The sequence below is a fragment of the Protopterus annectens genome, chromosome 1.part0, assembly GCF_019279795.1.
Source record: "Protopterus annectens isolate FY-2018-M chromosome 1.part0, PAN1.0, whole genome shotgun sequence".
In the NCBI taxonomy this organism is placed as follows: domain Eukaryota; kingdom Metazoa; phylum Chordata; order Ceratodontiformes; family Protopteridae; genus Protopterus; species Protopterus annectens.
The window spans coordinates 969,735,955-969,750,544 of NC_056725.1; the positions used below are offsets into that span (position 1 = coordinate 969,735,955).

Consider the following 14,590-nt stretch of genomic DNA (forward strand, 5'->3'; position numbering starts at 1 on the left):
AGCATTGAGCTACCAAGTACACCTACAAGCTCAGTTCCTGCCAGGCAAACTGAATTCACTGGCAGACGACTTAAGCAGAAATCTCATGGACCCACACGAATGGAAACTAGAACCCAAAATATTCAACCTCTTGAAGAACAAATGGGGGACTCCAGAGGTAGACCTCTTTACCTCCCCTCAGAACTACCAATTGGACAAATTCTGCACAAGAATTCCCCACAGTCAAGCTTGGAAAGTGGATGCCCTGTCCTTTACTTGGGAAAGCCTCTCTGTTTATGCCTTTCCCCCTCTGCCTCTCCTTTCGAAGGTTTTACTAAAGATCAAACAGGACAAGCCCAGGACAATACTGATTGCACCCGACTGGTCATGCCAGCACTGGTACCCCTTCTTGCGCAGCATGATACTGCTGCAACCATGGTACCTGCCTCAGACCCCTTCCCCTGCTGTCCCAGCAGATGGGCCAGATTCTGCACCCTATGCTTCAAACTCTGAACCTTGTAGCCTGACTAATTCCTTGAGCTCTCCTTTAGCATCCCTCAGTAAGCAGATGCTAGATGTCATTCTGGAGGCAAGGAGGCCTAGTACTAGGAAATCCTATTCTGAAAAGTGGAAAAGATTCTGTTCCTGGAGCCCAGGCTCAGGGGATGGGCACAACGGTGCTCAGCTTACCTCATATTCTACAGTACTCAACAGAAATGCTCCACGAGGACCTATCCTTCTCGTCAATTAAAATTCATGCCTCTGCAATTTCAGCACATTATAATACTGAACCACCCCTCTTCTCTCAGCCCCTGCTAAAACAATTCCTTAGAGGGGCCAAAAATTTAAGACACCCCCCCCCCAGGAGAGCTCCCACTCCAGCCTGGGACCTTAACTTTGTACTGGAAAAGCTCACTCTTCCCCCCTTTGAGCCAGCTGCAACAGCAGAGCTGAAATGCCTTTCTTGTAAAACGGCCTTCCTTCTAGCCATCACTTCAGCAAGAAGAGTGTCTGAATTACAGACCCTCATGGCAGTGGAACCCTTCATTATCTTCCATGCGGACAGGGTTTCCCTCAGGACTAATCCCTCCTTTATGCCCAAGGTGGTGTCTGGTGTGGCCCTAAATCAGTCCATTCATTTGCCTACTTTTTTCCCTAATCCACAAAACAAAGGGGAATGAATGCTACACACTCTGGACGTGCACAGACAACTTAGATTTTATTTGGACAGGACTAAGCCTCTCAGAAAATCTAAACAGCTGCTAGTTGGCTTTGCTGCAGGGGCAGAGGGGAAGGCCATTTCAAAGCAAACCATTTCCAAATGGATAGCCCATTGCATTCATTTCTGCTGCAAGCATCATGGAAAACCTACCCCACAGGGGATATGATCACATTCCACCAGGACTGCATCTACCTCTGCGGCTTTTCTCAGAGGAGTCCCTACCAGAGACATCCTAGAAGCTGCTACCTGGAGCTCTGTACATACCTTCACCAAGCATTATTACATGCCTATTTTTTTCTAAATCAAGAGCTGGATTTGCCACTGCAGTCTTGCAGGGCTTAATAGCAGGCCCTAATGCTCTTTAATTTCCTCCTCCCTTCCTTAGCTTTGGGAATCAACCCAAATGTGATGACTGCAACAGTGAAACATGAAGAACATAGTACAGTTGTGTACACTTACCATAAATGTAGATGTTTGAGTGTATTCACTGTTCCAGTCCTGGTTACCCTCCCTCCAGCCCCCTGACTTCTCTTGGCTCTACCTTTCCTTCTTGTTTGGTATATTTATTTTTTCTGGTGTATTTGCTTTTTGATGGGGGTGTACCATACCATATAATTGCTTCCTATTGTGGGGGCACCTGACATCTGGGGCAAGAAAAACTGATGTAATGGCGTCGGCTGCATGTTTTATACCCCTGACGACCTGATGTCATGTAAGAAGAGACAGCATCCAACGCAGAAATCCAAAGACTGTGGTATTCAGGCTGGCTGAGGGCTACCTGCAAGCAGATAACCCAAATGTGATGACTGTAACAGTGAATGCACTCAAACATCTAAATTTATGGTAAGTGTACACAACTGTACTGTCTGAGGGCTCAGGCATCAAAGTCTGACTTGAGGACTGTCTTTGCTTTACAAGTTTTACTGAACACTTCAGGGCAGCTATTGTCAATGCCTGCCTTTGACTGATCTTCCTTTTTTGAATAGAAAGTCAGGGATAAACTGCATTAGTGTAAGCAGAAGGGCAAAATGCCCACCCTGAGTACTGTTTCCCTGTTAATGTTTTATTGTCTGGACTGCATCTCCATCCAGTGGTTGCTGCTGGATTTCCTTGTAAGTCTAGCAAATGTATATTAAATATACTTGTAGAGCAAAATTTTTGATGTCCTTCATGGATGCATCTGCAGTCATAACAACTGGGTTGTCCTGTCGTCAGGCAGCCCTTCGGTCGGCCGGATTCCAAAGTCTGGGTCCGGCTTCGGCTGATGTCGCACTTCACCCGACGTCATCTCTGCTGGTCTTCGGGTATAAAGGCATCAGCCGACGCCATTTTCCTCAGTCTTTCTTGCCGTGGCTCAAGCAGAAGCTGTTCGCAAGTGCCGGTCGGTCAGATCCAGAGATTACTACTACCGAATACTACTTCAAGACTTCTAAAAAGCTAAGTACCCGTTGGGGACTCTTTCTTGCCTCAGCCGATGTCAGAAAAAGTAAATAACTGTTTAACTTGTGGGAAACAAGTACCTCATAAAGATTTCCACTCTTACTGTTTGCCTTGTTTAGGCCCAGACCACGACGTAGCAGCCTGTTCGCCTGTGCTTCCTTCAACCGACAACGCCAGGCGCCGGTCGGAGTTTGCTGAACAGTTTTTCGGCTCAGATTTTGCGTACATTATGCCGCCGGATCCTCCGACTACCCAAATTGTTAAAAACGCAAAGAAAAGACCGACACTCGCGGTCCGCGGTTTCGCCGAAACCACGGTTAAGCAAATCATGAGTGTCTCGGTTTCGGCGAAACCGAGAAAACTGATCAAAATACAGCCGAATCAATGACTACTACTGAGGTTCCTGCTACTTTACTTGAATCAGCCTCAGAAATTTTACCTACAACTGTGGTTACTAGTGACTTATCAGACACCATCCCTTTGGATGTCTCTACCCCAGCACGTGGTGCTGCTAGGCCTCCTGCAGCCATGTCTATTAAGGCCTTTGCCAGGGCTAAAGCAGCCAAATCTACTAAATCAGTGCCTGTTAAACAACCCTCAAACAGGCCCACTTCTAGTTCACAAATGCTTACTCTGGCAGAAGATTTAATATCCTTAATTAGGGATCTCAATCTCACCCAGACAGGGCATCTCAGCCCCAGAAAAGAGACCTAGAGCAGAGCCCCCCGAGCCTGTGTCCTCTGATGATTCTGCGGATGACTCAGATATTACAGACCAGCCAGAGGCCCCTTTTCCAATTATGAAGACTCCGATGCTGAAGAATCCATTCCAGCTGCCTCTCCACCAGAGGAATTCTCCTTTGGGGAAACCTTACATGCCATGAGAGAACAATTCCAATGGCAGGAACAGGATTTCTCAGATTCCAGAAAAAGACTTAGAACTTTTCTGCATTTACCACAACATAGGCCCTTAGCTATACCTCCTGTCCTTTCTGTTGTGGACGATGCATTTAATGATGTCTGCACTGCACCTGATTCCTTACCTCCAGCCCCTGCCAAACCAGATAGATTTTACAGGGTGCCAGACACTCATCACCACCTATATAAGGCCCCACTTGCAGACCCTGAAACTATATCCCAGGGGCCTAAGGCAGTAGCCTCGACCACAGCAAAAAACCCTATTCCTTCTGAAAGGGAATCCAGGTCTTTAGACAGATGGGGCAAAAAGTTTACACCTCTGCTACTCTCTCAGCTAGAGCTTTAAACTGTCAGTTTCACATGATACAATACCAAGAGTTTATGCTTGATCAGTTAACTAAAAAGCTATCCTCTGATGGCTCTATAGATAAGAAATATGTATTAGAAATGGTAAATAACATACAACAGGTTAGTAACCATTCTTTAAAATGTGGCTATGATGCACTGGAGGCTTCATTTAGATCAGCCATGACCGGCACAGTGATAAGAAGACATGCATGGTTGAAGGAACAGGTCTTACCGGATCATGTTAAAGCTAAGTTATTAGATGCTCCTATGGATAAGGCCAGTTTGTTTGGTACACCTGCCCAGCAGGTAATGAAGAAAATGGAAGAAAAGGCAAAATCTGTACAAACAGTTAAAGATTTCTTACAGGTTCAGCCCCCAAGGTTTAGCAGGAACTGGCCTGCCAAAAATTGGTCCTTTCCTGACTCCACAAGATCCCAAAGGGGCAGGAATAGACGTTCCAGAGGCAGAAATCAATCCAGAGGGGGTGCCTACAGAGGACGACAGTGGCAAGGTAATAACAGAGGCACAGACACAGCCACTACCACTGCAACAGGACAATCACAGAGACTTGATTCTAACTCCGCCTACCAGGGAGCAAATAGCAGCACCATTAGGTGGAAAATTAGCCTTATTTTCAAAAAATTGGCACTATATCACAAAAGACCAGTGGATTTTGCAAACCATAGACCAAGGTTACCGGTTCCACTTCCACACTTTACCAGTCAAAAGAGGAATGCCAAACCTGCCTCCAAATCAAAAAATAGAAGCTCTACAGCAGATAATGCAATTAACAAAGATGAGAGCTGTGGAAAGAGTACCAATAACAGAACAAGGCAAAGGATTCTACTCCAGACTATTCCTAGTTCCAAGAAAAGAAAAAAGTTGGAGACCTATTCTCGACCTGTCCATCTTAAACACATACATCATTGTCCCAAAATTCAAAATGCTGACCCTACAGCAACTTCTTCCCATGCTGGGCAAGGAGTGTTGGCTGGTAACTCTAGATCTCAAGGAGGCATACCTGCACGTCCCCATTCGACCAAATTGCAGAAGATACCTCAGATTTCTTGCAGGATCAGAGCACTATCAATTCTCAGCGTTGCCCTTTGGCTTATCTACTGCCCAGAGTATTCACAAAATGCCTGGCATCAGTAATCGCCACTGCAGACTACAGGGAATCCAAATTTATCCATACCTGGACGACTGCCTGCTACAAGCGGACAACAAAAGCAAGCTGACAACAGATTTACAAAGGGTCATTTACTTGCTACAAGCCCTGGGATACACAGTCAATTTACAAAAGTCAAGGCTGATACCATCCCAAACAAGGACATTCTTGGGCGCGGAATTGGACACAGTAAAACAAATGGCATTCCTAACTGCAGAAAAACAAAAAGAACTTCCTCTTTACTTCTTGGCACTAACAAAACAGAACAAGCTAACAGCAAGAAAAGTTCTGCAGGCCTTGGGCTTCATGGCATCATGCATAATCTTGGTCCCACATGCCAGACTGCATATGAGAAAACTACAGTGGTACTTAAAGAATTTATGGTCCCAACACAGGCACAGCCTAGAAGCAGAAATACCACTAATCCCATGCCTAAAACAGGAGTTCCTATGGTGGGCTCAAGCATGCCAGTCAAACCCAGGCCTACCCTTTCACAACTTTCGAGCAAGCCAAACCATCACAACAGACGCCTCAGACCTAGGATGGGGGGCTCACATGCTGGACAAATGCGTACAAGGATTGTGGACTCAGGACCAACTACCCCTGCACATCAACCAAAAAGAAATGCTGGCAGTAAAACTGGCAATCCAAAAATTCAGACCATTTCTCAAGGAAGGCCATTTGATGATAAGGACAGACAACACCACAGTCATGTGGTACATGAACAAACAGGGAGGCACTCATTCATACCCCCTATGCAGAATGACTTTGGACCTTGGAAACTGGCACTCAGCTACAACATCCAGTTACAGGCAATATTTGTACCGGGAAAGGAGAACACTCTAGCAGACATATTAAGCAGAACCACCTCGGATGCTCACGAATGGATGCTACACCCGGACATCTTCAAGACCATCACAAAGAAATGGGGAATGCCACAGATAGATCTATTCGCTTCCCCTCTCAATCACCAGCTCAAAAAATTCTGCACAAGGACATTCCACCCACTTGCATGGAAGGTGGATTCGCTCTCCTTCAGCTGGAAAGGTCTGACAGCATATGCATTCCCACCTCTTCCCTTGATACACAAGGTATTACTAAAAATCAAGGAGGAACGTCCAAGGATAATCCTGATAGCTCCGAACTGGCCAAGACAACACTGGTACCCATTGCTGAGGAGCATGTCTCGGGACAAAATGTGGTCAATACCTCTGATGCCTTTGATGTTAACTCAGAACAACTACAGCATCATGCATCCAAACCTAAAAACTTTGCAGCTGACTGCATGGAACATCACATAGCAGCAACTAATCCAGATCTTTCCCAAAGGGTTAAAGACATTATCCTTGAAGTCCGCAGACCTTCAACAAGAAGGAACTATGCAGGAAAATGGAAAAGGTTTGTCATTTGGAGTGCTGAAAGAGGAAAAGATGTGTCGAATATAGATATTGCTAACATTCTGGAGTATTTGGCAGAGCTTCTACATACAGGCCTGTCCTATTCCTCCATCAAGATACATGCATCAGCTATTTCAGCAGAATACAGCTTTGAACCACCTGTCTTTTCACATCCTCTACTCAGGCAGTTCCTCAGAGGGATCAAGAATGTAAAACCTCCTAGGAAACCACCATTGCCAGCTTGGGACTTGAACTTTGTGCTAGAAAAGTTGACACTCCTCCTTTGAACCAGCAGCAACAGCAGACCTACAGCATCTATCATGGAAAACTGCTTTCCTACTGGCAATAACCTCAGCAAGGAGGGTTTCTGAACTTCAGGCCCTAATGGCAGTACAACCCTTCCTAATCTTCCACCAAGATAGAGTGTCCATGAGAACTAATCCTACATTTATGCCTAAGGTGGTATCCAGAGTGTCTTTAAACCAGGCAATCCACCTACCTACCTTCTTCCCCAACCCACAAAACAGAGGGGAAAGAATGCTGCATACTTTGGATGTACATAGACAGCTACGCTACTACCTGGACAGAACCAAAAGTAACAGAAAAACTGACCAGCTTTTTGTAGCCTATGCAACAGGAAGGGAAGGAAAAGCAATTTCCAAACAGACAATCTCCAAATGGATAGGAAATTGCATACGATTCTGTTACTCTTTCCATGGAAAACCAATTCCACAGAACATAAGGCCTCATTCTACAAGGGCAACAGCCACTACCACAGCCTTCTTACGAGGAGTGGCAACCAAGGACATTATTGAGGCGGCTACTTGGACCTCCGTGCATACATTTGCCAAGCATTATAATTTACCTCTGTATTCCAGATCCCGAGCAGGGTTTGCCACTGCTGTACTGCAAGGGATCCTAACCACACCATAATTTCTTCTTCCTCCTCCGCTAGTTGGCTATGGTATTCTACCCAGTTGTTATGACTGCAGATGCATCCATGAAGGACATAGTACAGTTTTGTACCTACCATAAATGTAGATGTCCGAACTGGATAGCATCTGCAGTCAGGATTACCTCCCTCCTTCCCTCTGGGGTACTCCTAGGGTATTTACCCTCCTAATAGCTAGCTGGGGGGGAGTCTCTTATGGTGTATTTGTTTGTATATATGTACATACATGCTTATTTTTGTGTTTGCCTTCTATTTTTTTTGGAAACATTGGCATTTATCCAAAATTTAGCCTTCCAAGAGGGCATCTGGCATCTGGGGCAAGAAACACTGAGGAAAATGGCGTCGGCTGATGCCTTTATACCCGAAGACCAGCAGAGATGACGTCGGGTGAAGTGCGACATCAGCCGAAGCCGGACCCAGACTTTGGAATCCGGCCGACCGAAGGGCTGCCTGACGACAGGACAACCCAGTTGTTATGACTGCAGATGCTATCCAGTTTGGACATCTACATTTATGGTAGGTACAAAACTGTACTTTATTTGCCTTCTTACTTTACAAATTGTGCTCATTTAGTTGATGGCAGTGAACTGGCGAGCACAGAAACTAGTCATGCTGTCTTAGCCCACTAGGAAGGAACAGCCCTACATCCTAGAGGACAAGTATGGAGCAACACTGTATATGTCCCACCACTGTGCCATGTGTGCAACCACCAAGCATCTGCTTCCTGCTTTTTCTGTTAGTGTGTTATGCTCATCCATGGGTATCTCAGCTCTTGCCTACTGCTAGAGACAGACTTGATGATAGCAAAAGCCCACACCATTTCTCTGAGGAGGGAAGCTGTTAACAGCCACTTGCGCCATGACACTGGCCCTTTATTCTACTCATGAAGTCAGCTGTTTGTATTGAGGACTTCATCTTTTTACATTATTGTATTTACTTGATGTAGCAGCAGAGTGCCATGAAGATGATAATTTTAATGTATATTGTTTCCTCTTTCATGCCCCGAGATGCCTTTGTGTTTTGCTTGTATCATGGGAGTAGCAGACTATGTTTTGTTTCTTTGTAAAACCACACTGTAAGGATTATATTTAGCAGGGTACTTAGGAAAAAACTGCCTTTATTCTGTATGACAGAGGGTATCTGATGTCACCCGTAATTGAATGCTCTCTGACATCTTCTGTCTTGTCAATTACAATTTCCAAAAATGGTCTTTCAAGAGAGAAGCTGTTAAATACTTACTGCTAATGTAAGAAAATAAATTTTACTGTATGCATTTTCATTTGGCTTGCAATTTTCATTCCCTCAGTGTTTTGATTCTACATTAATTCTGTCAGATGTTCTGACTCATCATACTAAACCTGCTGTATAGTGTTCTGCATTGTATCACATGTTTGAACACGTTTTATGTCTTCGTTCCTAATGATGATGACTCACCAGTCCTTATCCCTAGTGAAAAAATGAAAAAAATACACAGTATACCGCTGCCCACATTTTTATTGTTTTAAAATAATACGTGTGTGTGTGTGTGTGTGTGTGTGTGTGTGTGTGTGTGTGTGTGTAAGTGTGTGTGTATCGATCTACTTTAGAAGCTTGAACATTCAAAACTTCGAACTTCATATGGTCGAGACCATAACATTGAAGTTTTGAAAGTTTGAAACGTCAATAAAAAAAAAAAATATGTTTATGCAGGGGGGCAAGCACCCCTGCACGCCCCACACCCCCTGCTAATTAAATATTCCATCTCCAAGATCGCACTTCAGTGAAGAGAACGGTAAGTATCGTGTTCCATGCTGTACAGCAATCTCCATTTAAACCATTCAAAGTTTCAAAACTTCGATCTTATGGTGTCGACCATATGAAGTTTTGAAACTTCAAGCTTATTCAACTGTTGTGGAGCGGTGATCACACACAACTAATTTCAGTCTCACCCTTGCATAAGCAATTACACACAGTCAATTACAATGAGAATCAAAACATGGCAAGTAAAAGCCCAAAGGTAGGAATATGCAGAAACGTATATATAGTTATATACAAAACTCAGAGTGACCCATCAGTAAACTATACATTGAGAGAGGTTGTGAAGGAGGGTGGGTAGGTTAGGTGTGATGATATGTGTAGTTAGGTGTTATGATTAGTGGTCTGACATGTGTTTTTAATTGTGAAATGAAGTTTAAGTAGAAGGATGCCTCTTTTAGGTGAGAGGGGGATAGATTCACAAACTTTATGACCTAGTAATGAGAAGCAGTGATCTGTGCATTACAGTTTTGTTTTATGTGCTCACAGTGTAGGTGCTGAGTGATCTAGAGTACTGAGATTGTTCGATAGGGTTTTCATTTTAATGTAGCCTTAGAGCTTGTATTACTTAGATCCAGGGTATGACTTTAAGGGATAATGCTGTTTAATGATATACATTTGTTATGAGGAATTGTATTTTTGTGTACTTGTAGACTTTCACTCATAGTAGCAGCATCAGACATGTCGACAGATGAAGATAACTTTGCCCATTTAATTTTCCATTGAGTTATACTTGGAGCTAGTTTTTGTTACAGTTTAGCGAGACTTGCTCTGGCCAGCAAAATCTAAGTACCAGAAGCACTAAAAACAGAGTAATTATTTAAAAGTTAAGGGAGCTAAGTCAATATCAAGAAACAACTGCAGTCTCTAAGAGTAAAGATTCATCCGAACAGACTAGAAACTATTTCTATTCGAAAGTCCATAGATTCATAGATTAATGCTAGGTTAACTACCCTTATGGGCCATTTTAAGCTTAGACATTTACCCCATGTGAGAATCAAACCCTGCACCTTGTGTGTCTGTAAGGTAAACTCCTTAACCAGTATGCCAAGCTAAGAGCTTTCTATAGAACATGGTTTAATGTTATATAAAGACTCATGTAAGCCAAGCTTATCTTTGGGTAAGCTGCACATTTTAACTGCTAGTATCCTGCCTTTGTCTTAGCCGTGCCCGGAATTGTCATTTCACTACTGTCTCTGTTGAATTTTTTTATTAAAATATTTTGAAGAGTGGAGCTCATTAAATTTCACTTAGTTGAATTGTTTTTCTTTCTTTTTTGTTAGTCTTATTCATAGCATAGCTACTCGGGTGATCAAGCTGGCCCATGCTAAGTTAAGTGAAGCATTAGCTCCTGCCTTGGTGGAAACTTACAGTCGTTTGTTGGTTTATATGGAAATAGAATCCTTGGGCATCAAAGGCTTTATCAGTAAGTTCAGCCTTTCTTGTGCTTAAGCATGCTTGGTATTGTAGCAGTTATTTTTTTATTGGTATTCATTATTTTCAGTTTAGTAATAAATGTTTGTAATTAATGTGATAATGTTCTTGTTTTCACTGAGATTTGTGTTTTCCTCTAATTTCAATGTAGACACACTTATTCCTTATTTCTGTGTGTACTCATTTTGATCTGTCATAATAGCCAAGTATCTGAAAGTGCAAAAGTGTGTAAGTTACATTCTGTAAAGGCTTTCATGACGTGTTTCCTTGAAGTCAGACAAAAGTCACTTTACAAAAAACATTTATGGCTGAGTCAAGAAAACTAATTGAGACTACCATGGCTACCATCTTGAATGTTACCGATCTTTTAGTGCAGCTGTTGCATAACACAGCTGATGGGGCAGCGAGAGTGGCAGAGACTTCCATTATCTTTGAGGTGTCTCTTCCTTTGCAACTTTGCAGAAAATTTTAAGGCTTCTTTCATCAACACTCCCTGTGATGGTTCCATCCTCTTTGAAGTTATGTTGACAGACAGATTACTGAGGTGCAAGCAAGAAGATAATCCCTGTCTGCCATAGGTGTTAGATTTCACCCCCGCAAAGCTCCTTTAACAGGAATTGGATGGGGGTCCAGGTCATTAACAGTTTCAGACACCCAAAATGAACCCTTTCAGTTCCTTCTCAGAAAAATGTAGCTCTGACAGATGAAGCCCTACAATGGGAGTAAACCAAGAGGTCCGGAAGTAAACAAAAACAGGGATTTTTGGGATCCCTATCATGCCAAACCATCCTAATTTTCTTGAGGGCTGTAGATCAATGAGTATGTATATACTTTTAAGAAGGGCTTGCATAAGAGTATAAATACTGAGCACGTACAAATCAGACTGCCATTTTGTAGTTAGCTGTTGAGATGTGAGCATGTGTATATGTAAGCTCTCTTTGTTAGTTAGTTAGTTCATATTTATAGATGCTGCTATCCATCCTGATATGTTTCTGTATATAAAAGCATCTGAACGAAACCCAGGCCTTCTCATTATTTGTATTAGAGGCGAATGAGCCACAAAGGCTTTACCTGACTGTTAAACTGTGGAGGCAGTCAGAGGCCGCTTATCTCTCCACTCATCTGTGTGGATGTCCGTTATGGAAAACAAGAGGTGAGGGAGATAGTATTCAAAGTCTATATGATACCCTTTTTCCAGGTCCTTCTCCATCAGTCTCAACAACATCCAGGCCTCCTACTCCATCAGCTAAAAGTGGCAAAAAAGACGTCATTACTCAGTTGTAGAAAATAACTATTCAGGAGGTCCCACCACAACAGAGACTGTCCGGAATCTGTTCAAGATTAATTTTTCTGAAGAAAAACAAGGACCGTTGGCGAATCCTGGATCATAGCAGCCTAAATTTTATGTCAAGAAGGCCCCTTTCAGAGTGGTCACATTCCTGAAGGCAAACAATTGGATGTGCTTGATAGACGTCCTGGATGTCTACCGCCCCATGAAGATTGCAAAGCATCAAGTCATTTTTCACTGTTTGGCTGGAAGCCAACCATTTTCAGTTCAGTACCCTACCCTTCAGTCTCATCACGGCCCCCCCGTGGGTGTTCACCAAGTGAATGGTAGTAGTAGCAGCCTACCTGAGACTAAGAAGGATCTGAGTGTTCTCTTACTGATTGTCTTCTTACTGCTACAACCAAGAGAGTTTCTTATAATCGCCAAAGATTACTTGGTGCAGCTCTGCCTATCCTTAGGTGTTTCTCTCAACTACCACAAGTCACATCTTCAACTGACTCAGTCCATCCTCTTCATAAGGTGCCATCTGGACACAACAAACTACATTGTTAGTCTTCCTCCTGAAAGGATTCCTTCCCTTAGAACTGCCATCCAATGCCTGCTAGTTCAACACACTCCACCCTTCACCAGCCTCTCTCATCTTCAGAGTGCTTGAATTGATGGCTTTAACCATAGTGATGAATCTGATGCTGTTAATCTTAATTTATTCATTACTGATGGGTATCAGTTCCATCCTCGGAACCAAGTCTGCCATTATAACAAGCTCCCGCAAGCCAAAAAACCTCTCGAGCTAAGCTTACTCATAGTGCCCCTCTCTCTATCACCTCAGATCTCATTTGCGCATAGAATATCAAGACGTGTCAGGCCAGCTCTCAAGCTAAGTTGTTTAGAATTATATTTCAATTTAAATAATTTTTTGCTCTACTTGAGATTTTTCTATTTTTTTAGTAGTCATTTGGAGTTTGCTACCTTTCCTATCTGTTTAAGTGATTCCTTTCTCTCTTTACCAGATTCTTGGTACTTCTTCGCACAATTGCTGGTGTAGGCCTCCCTTACCCCTGTGGTAATCTATAATACCATTGTTGGTATTTCCACCCCCCTTTCTCTCTCTCTTTTTCCTTCCATTTACCCGTTGGGTATTTGGTAACTCAAAAAAAAAAAAAAAATCAAAAATCAGTCCTTTCTTTCCTGACTCTGTGTGTGTGTTTGTGTGTGTGCGCGTGTGCCTGCTTTATGTATCGATATTCTGACAGGACATTTCATTCAATTCTGATTTGCACTTGTATTATTGATAATGGCTAATAAGAAGGGAACAACAGGCTATAAGCAATGCAATCAGTGTGGCAGGAAAATGCCGAATTCTGACAGATATTTGTCCTGTGTTTATTGTCTCGGGGTGCTGCATTTGAAAGTTCAACCCCCATGCGATATATGTAAGGGCTTTAGCACCTGCACTGTGGCTGAGAGAAAGAATAAATTAATTCTGAAAGGTCTCTTGAAAACTCCTTTCTCGGAGGCTCTGTCTGAGGAAGAGGGTAAACCCCTCCTAAAAAGGAACATAAAAAAAGAAGTCAGTCTGTTCCTTCCTCTCCGCATACCAGTGAGACTAAATCGGTTAAGTCCCCCATAGAACCAAAGGCAAAACACCCTAAATTGACTTCTACAGTCTTGGCACTGGGGCCTCAAACCCCTTCTCTGGTGCCATCCTCAGCACCGGGGCCTCAAACCCCATCTACGGTGCCATGTTTGATTACAGAACTGGCTAAGACTTCAGCTACTACGGTACCAACGTCTGCTACAGTGCCGATGCTCCTCTCTGCACCAAAAATAGTCTCCCCAATTCTGGTCACTGCTTCCCCTCCTACACAACCTACTGGCCCTTTGACCACGGTGCCAAAGGGTAAAATTTTACCTCAGACCTGATACTCCCCGTCAGTAGATCCTTTTTCGGACAACAATGAGTCCTTTTCTAGAATGCCCTGATTCTCCGTCGGGGATGTCAACCTGCTACTCCAGGAGCCTTTTAGAACTCGATGTAGTGAGACTTGTGGATCACCTCCTGCCGGCCAGGGGAATTCCAACTCCCTCTAAATCCTCCCTCCCAACCGGAGCCGAGGAATTTTCTCCACAGACTCTGACATTTATTCCTCTTTGGAGGTATTGGAGTCCTTGACGCCAACGTCTATCCCGGTTCCAGCTTCTTCAGTTCCATTGGTAGATCTTACCATGGCTCTGGAGCCTACCCTATGGTCCACGACTCAGTCGGAGCCGACCCATCTTTGGGATCGTGACTGGTCTGTCGGCACCATGACCTCTAGTATGGCACCTGTTTTTTGTATGGCGCCGTCTACTATGGTTCCGGTTGGTTTGACGGCACCAAGTCCTCTCGTGGCTCCCTCCCTGGGGGTGGGCTCGTCGGATCAGGGTGTGACCCTGGTTCCGAGGTTGTCTTTCTTGGTTCTGGGCTCCCATTCCTCTTCGGGTGGGCCTGCTTTCCAGGTGATGGAGCTGGAACTTGCCTCAGCAGGCTCACAGCTGGTTCCTTCAGTGCTGGAGTGCCACATTTATATGTCGTATGAGCCACAGCTGACACAGTCCACTACAGGACATTGAGCATGTGAAACTCAAGATACCCTTCCACAGGGCACCCA

General features: G+C 43.8%; 1 protein-coding gene across 1 annotated transcript in view; it reads left to right on the plus strand.

Moving 5' to 3' along the window:
* Positions 1 to 14,590, plus strand: part of MED23 (mediator complex subunit 23) — a 1,483,999-nt gene that overhangs the window by 867,330 nt on the left and 602,079 nt on the right. Inside the window, exon 9 of the mRNA XM_044067991.1 lies at positions 10,501 to 10,643. Within this exon, the coding sequence (XP_043923926.1) occupies positions 10,501 to 10,643 (143 nt within the window). The remainder of the gene's footprint in view (positions 1 to 10,500; positions 10,644 to 14,590) is intronic.